The 6000-nt window shown below is 66.0% G+C and overlaps 1 protein-coding gene across 1 annotated transcript in view; it reads right to left on the bottom strand.

The window, feature by feature from the left end:
- Window positions 1-428: 428 nt before the first annotated feature.
- Window positions 429-6000, bottom strand: part of LOC102957108 (junctophilin-3-like) — a 155173-nt gene continuing 149601 nt past the window's right edge. The window contains exons 5-7 of the mRNA XM_042968091.1: window positions 4914-5038; window positions 2559-3457; window positions 429-966 (exon numbers count right to left, since the gene is read on the bottom strand). Coding sequence (XP_042824025.1) covers window positions 886-966; window positions 2559-3457; window positions 4914-5038 — 1105 coding nt within the window. The 3' untranslated portion in view covers window positions 429-885. The remainder of the gene's footprint in view (window positions 967-2558; window positions 3458-4913; window positions 5039-6000) is intronic.

Here is a 6000-nt window from a genome sequence, read left to right as displayed (position 1 = left end):
AAGACGTGAAAACCCATGTGCCCGGTGACCGCGAGAGGGAATGATGTCGCCGCGGGCAAGGTCACTGCCACGGACGTCTGACAGGGACAGGGGAGCCGGGATACACATCCTGCATGCCAAGTGGAGAAAGGCCACACACTCGGAGCCGGGCGTGGCAGCTAGGTGGCCCCACGGCACTCCCTGCCCTCTGTCCCGTCCGCACCACTGCTGCTGGGGGTGTGGGACGAAGGGGGGAGTGGTGGGGGAGGGGGCAGACCGTGGGGAAGGAGGACCTTGCTTTCAGACTCCATGGGGAGAGGCGACAGATCCCTGCTTCCTCAGGTACACGGCACAGACTCAAAACAGGAAGCGGCTGCTGCCTGCTGGGAAGGCACGCCCACTCCCCCCCCCCGGCCCTCCCCGCCGCACACCCCTACTTGTCACCCGCTATTCCAGGACCCAGGGGAGCGGCGCAGGTAACAGACTTCCCGCATTCAGCCTCACAGCACAGCTGGACACGCTGGGGTCTTCCTCCGGCCGCCTCCTTTTCCAGTCCCAGATGGAGTGTGATGGCAGCGAGGACGGTGACCGTTTTGTTTTTTGGCCATTGATTTGCCGGGGTCCCTTTCCTTTCCACACCAAGCTGGAGGGTCGGCGTGCTGGCCTCCTTCTGCCATGCCACACAGCATCGTGTTATACAAGCAAAGAATTTTGGCTAAAATCCAAAAAACATTACCCAGAAAAAAAGGCAAACTGTGAGTAATACCCAATCACATTGTTCTGTGAAAAGTCTCAGAAGTGGTTTTCCGGCCGTCTCAGTTACGATCCTTTCCTTTCTGTCGTCTTTTTTTTTTTAACGTCCCCTTTTTGTACATCGACCACTGTTTTTGTTCACGCGACGTCTCCTCAGATGAAAAAGTTAATAAACAAGATGGCGACTCCGATGTTGAGCAAGATCACCATGGCCACCAGGATGGGGGCCGAGCCCTGCAACAGGACAGCAGAGGTGAGCCCGCGCCCAGCCTGCCCCTGCCCCCCAAACCAGGAGCTCCCAGAGGACGACCGAAGTCCGGGAGAGGGTCCTCCTGCTCCCCGGCTGCAGCGACTGGGCCCGGAATGCCCAGTGCTGACCTCCCTCCCAGCACGCCAGGTCGCTTTAAGTCAGTGTCCCCACACCGGTATCAACCTTCGTCCCCAGCCCCGCAACTGGGACGAGAGAACACCGGCCGGGATTTCAGATGCGGCCCACCCAGGACGGCCCCAGCACTCAGCCCGAGACCCCACACCACCCGGCAACATCCGAGCCCTCGAGTGATCCTTTAAGCACACGCTCCTCAGCAAATGCCTCCTTCCCCGTCGCCGCTCAAGCTCTAAGTGTTGTCCCTGCCCGGCCACCGGCTGCCTCCAGGCCTTTCCTGCCCCTGGAGCAGAGGTTCGGGTGAGCTGGGCATCCAGGTCTCAGCCTCCCCTTCCCGGGCCCGGCTCTCCTTGGAGCCTCCGCGGCGATGGGTGCAGAGACCACCGTATCGGACAGGGCACCGCGCTGACCCCAAGAGGACCTCGGAGGACACAGGACATCGGCCGTCCCAATGGAATAAATACAGGTGCCCAGCTGGAGGCCAGCCGCTGGCTGGCACCTCACCCCAAGGGAGCTCCATTGGGAAGCACCAACGTGGTGAAGGGGGCCAAATCTGGAACCTCCCCCCACATCCCTTCCCCGTCCATCATCTGGCTTCCAAAAGTAACCACACTGCGCACACTCCATATCCAGATGCGTGCAGATGGTTCTGGCTGCTGGGACAGGGAACAGAGCAGCGAGCCCACGGGTGCTCCCAATGCCGACCACAGGGCTGCTGTCTGGGGGGACCTGGGTGCGGGAAGGCAGGAGCACTAAGGAACCAGCCTGCTCACAAGACGCTCACGGTGGTCTCGGGGGCACCTGTCCACAGAAAGCGTCTCTCTCAAGGAGCACGGGGCCCTGACACGCCAATGGTGTGGCTCCTCCAGGGACCGGCGGTGGACACGGACCCTGCCTCGCAGCAGGGTCCCAGAAGTGTCCCCGTGGGGCAGGTACGTGGCACTCGGCCAGGTGATCGGGCCCTGAGGGACTGGGGCCATAGGTCCTGGCACAGAGCACACGGGGGCATCAGTCCCAGGGTGGGTCTGAGAAGCCGGGGGAGGGGCAGAACACGTCTGCTCACAGGTAGAGGGTCCCAGAAAGTCCCTCCTGGGGGTGGGCCCACCCTGGCACGACGCAGTCCAGGTGCCTCCACGCTGCCTGCCGTGAGAGGAAGCAGGCACAAGCCCCGGCCTCCTTACCAGAGCAGGGGCTGACCTTCCTGGACCATGGGGGAGTCTGGGTGAAGACGGGGCTCCCGGGCTGCCCCGGTTTGTTTGGGCGCCTCCAGAACCGCCCACATACCTTGGCAGCTGGGGTCAGGCCTGGGGTCAGCCCTCCCTGAGACCTAAAGGGAGGGGGACCCCGTCGCCCACCCCGGCCTCCTGGAGGGAAGGAGCCAGCCCTCGGCTGGAGGCGGCCGCGTGCTGACCGCGGGCCCAGGGCCAGCGCCACCACTCACCGTGCTGGGTTTGAGCTCGTCCCCGTCCTCTCCGTCCGACTCCAGCGCTACCGGGGAGGACTTCTGGGGCGGCGAGAAGGCCAGGTCCCAGCGCAGCAGCCGCGGCTCAGCCCGCTCTCCCAGCCGCAGGCTCTCCAGCCTCTGCACCGCGGGCTCCGTGCACGAGGCCGGCCTGGCGCCGTCCTTGCTCTGGGGCCTGGACCGCAGCCTCTGCGCCCCGAAGCCCCGCTCCTCGGGGCGGTGGTCCTCGCCCAGGCCCCGGCAGGCGCCCCCCCGGCTGGAGCGCCGCTTCTGGGGGTGCGCCTCCTGCGCGCACGAGTCCATCCGCCGCAGCGGTTTCATCTCCGTCTCGTAGCTGCTCAGCTTCTCCTCCTCCAGCTCCAGCAGCTTGGCGCCCGCCGAGCCGGGGTTGCCGGTCCGGTGGTGGGAAGTCCAGGAGAAGGTGGGGGGCGACTCCGTCCGCCGCTCCCGGGACTGGGGGTTGCCGGGCTGCCTGTGGCCCGAGCTCCGGGAGCGGAAGTCGTCTGCGGGCTGACCGCTGCGGAGGGCGCCGCCGCGGACGCCCCTGGAGCCGCCGGCCTTCTCCTCGCCCCAGCTGTTGCGGGCATAGTCCCCTCCCCGGCCCTCCAGGAGCATCTGGATGTCCCCGCCTCGCTCCTCGTCCACAGAGACCTGCCGGGAGAAGTGGGCAACCTTGTTCCGTGAGGCAGGGGCCGGGGGCGGGGTGGCCGTGGGGCTGGCGGGGAAGCTCTGCAGGGGGCTGTCGTCGGGGGTCAGGTCCGAGGGGGTGGTGCCTTTGCGGTACAGCTCGGGGCTCTCCTGCTGCAGGGGCGTCCCCGTGGAGGCCACCTCGATGTCACTGCTGGAAATCGGGTGCTTCGGCCGCTGGTACTCGAGCCCTTTATGTGGGGGCAGGAAGCACACAGAGGTTGGGTTACTCGGACCCTCTGTGCCTCGTGAGGCCTGACCTCACCAGAGGGCTGCGGGGGAGCAAGACGGGGCCTGGGTCCAGGGCGACAGGCAACGGGGCACTCTCCGGGGGGGGGGGGGGTGCCGCAGATCTGGGAGCCCCCGACCCGACACCCACCGGGAGGGTGACCAGGTCTGGAGGGGCAGTGGCAGGCAGAGGTTCCGGTCCTGCCCCCTGGCTACAGGAGAGACCCAAGGCTCAGCAGGCAAGGGTGCCAGGCAAGGGCGAGGCCGGCCCGCTCCAGGCTTAGGCCGTGCCTCCGACAGGTCCCTCCTGAAGGTGGAAGGAAGCCTCTCGCACTAGGTGACCTTCCCCAGGGCCTCACGGCCTCCCTGGGTGCGAGACAGGAGTGGTCTTCTCTCTAACTCCGTGCCAGAGTCTCTGAGCCCGGGCGGGAGGGGCCACGGGACACACAGCCCCCCACGGTCTGGGGGGGCTGGGCCCAGTCCCCATGCTGTTGGCCACAGGCACAGCGGCCCCAGTCTCCTTCCTGGGGATTTTGAGGTGGGGCCGGCGGGCAGAACGAGGCAGAGCTGCAGCCACCTGAAAGGGGGTCTCTTCCACAGAGGGTGACCAAGGGAGGCCCTACGTGGTCCTGGAGGCAGGGTCGGGGGTCCTCAGACCCGTGAGCACTGGGGTATGGAGTCAGCCCCCACCCCCCAGTCCGTGCATACCCCGTCCATCACGTGATAGTGTGGCCAGGAAATGCCTCTGTGGCCGGGCACACGGGGCCGGGGCCACAGTGCACCGCCCAAGCGCAGGGTTCTGAAGCACCATACTGAGAGCTAACGCCTGCACGGGGGTCCCTAGGACAGGACGCAGTGGTCGAGACCCTGACCTGCACTGCCTGCGTTCAGGGTGTCCTCAGGGCAAAGGTCCTGCACCTCTAAGCCCAGGGGCCAGGCGAGCCCAGACACCAGGCCCTGTGGACTCCACACAGCAGAGGGAGGCTGCCAGCTTCCCAAGGGATGGAGAAGGTCACACGTCTGGCTGACACGCAGTGACTTCCAGCTTCTCCCGGAGGACAGGGCAGGAGCTCCCCTCACTGTTCTAGAGCCCCTCCGTCCACCTCGACCTGCCCCCACTGGTCACACGGGGCAGTTCACAGCTCGTTAATACTGAAGCCCTACTTCCTCAACTGCCCTAGCAACGCTCCTACCTTCCTAGCAGCCACCTGGTCAGACCGAGTAGGTTCCAGAAGAAAGTTCTAGAACAACAGGAGTGGGAAGGGCAGGGAGAACAGGCAGACGGTGACCTCCGGGGAAGGCATCAGTAGCGCACTGAGACGCGGAGGCGGAATGTGCAGAAGCCTCACACCCTGACCGGCACATCTGAGGCATGTGCCACAGCCCCACACCTATGTCCCTCGGGGGACCCTCACTCACCGTTTTCCCGGTGCTGGAAGGAAGGGGAGAACTCTTTGGCAGTGATCCTGGCAACGCGCGCCTCCTCCTGGGCCTTCTGCGCTGCAGTGAGGGCGGCCTCAGCCTTGGCCCGGGAGTGCGACGTCCTGGCAGGGAGAGGCAGGGAGGGCGGTAAGGGCTCCAGAAGCAAGACGGGGAGGGCCGTGGCCTCCGATCTCACGTATCCGTTCGTTCACTCAGCAAACACTGCCCCCCCCGCGTGGCCGGGCCTGAGTGCCTGCCGGCGCCTTCGGGCACAGAGCAAGCACATCCCGGCGAGGGCAGGGCCTGGCCTGAAGCAGCGGTCAGCCTGCGTGAGCCCCGGGACCTGCTGCGGGAAGCTCCCCTCCTCCCCTGCGTCGTGTCCACATCCTAGATAGGGGCCCGAGCGCACAGCCGACTCGGCTCTGGGCCTCCAGAGAGCAGCAGCAGCTTGGCGAATGCTGGGCTGCCCGGGAAGGAATCGGGGGAGAGTTGTGCCCAGCCACACGTGTGGGCTGAGCGACTGGCTGGCCGGGCTCGGGGGCAGGGCCAAGCGGCCGTCAGGAGCAGGTCCGAGGGCAGAAAGAACAAAAGCACACCTTCCCCTTCCCCAGGGGAAGGCTCCAGGCCCAGGGAGGGCACCGGCTGGCCGTTCTAGAGACCGCATCGGAGCCAGACCTGCCTCCCACGACAGCACCAACCTGGCAGCCGCCGGAGAAGCCCCCACACGCAGCTGCCCCACCGCCCGGCCCTGCGTGCACCTGGCCTCCCTCTTCCCATCACCGGCACCTTCTGGGCTCTGAGGGGGGAGCCCCGGGGAGCCGAGGCTGGGTGTACCGTGGCAGGCCCCGGGGCCACCCTGACCCTCGGCAGTGGCCGCAGCCCATCGTCCCAGCCATCCTCTGGCACCTTCTGGAAGCGCAGTCACTAGCCCTCTGTGTGTGGAAGAGACCAGATCCGAGAGTGTGAGAAACTTCTCTACGTCTGTATGAATCATGGTTTCCAGCTGCTGAGAGAGAGCTGCTTTCCCACAGGCTCTGCCCAGAGGGGAGGCTCAGCTCCCATCAGCTCTAAACTTGGGGGTGAC

This window comes from Panthera tigris, chromosome E2 (genome assembly GCF_018350195.1).
Source record: "Panthera tigris isolate Pti1 chromosome E2, P.tigris_Pti1_mat1.1, whole genome shotgun sequence".
Lineage (NCBI taxonomy): Eukaryota > Metazoa > Chordata > Mammalia > Carnivora > Felidae > Panthera > Panthera tigris.
The sequence above is the reverse complement of the archived record's forward strand: the minus strand, read 5'-3'. Positions and strand labels throughout refer to the sequence as shown.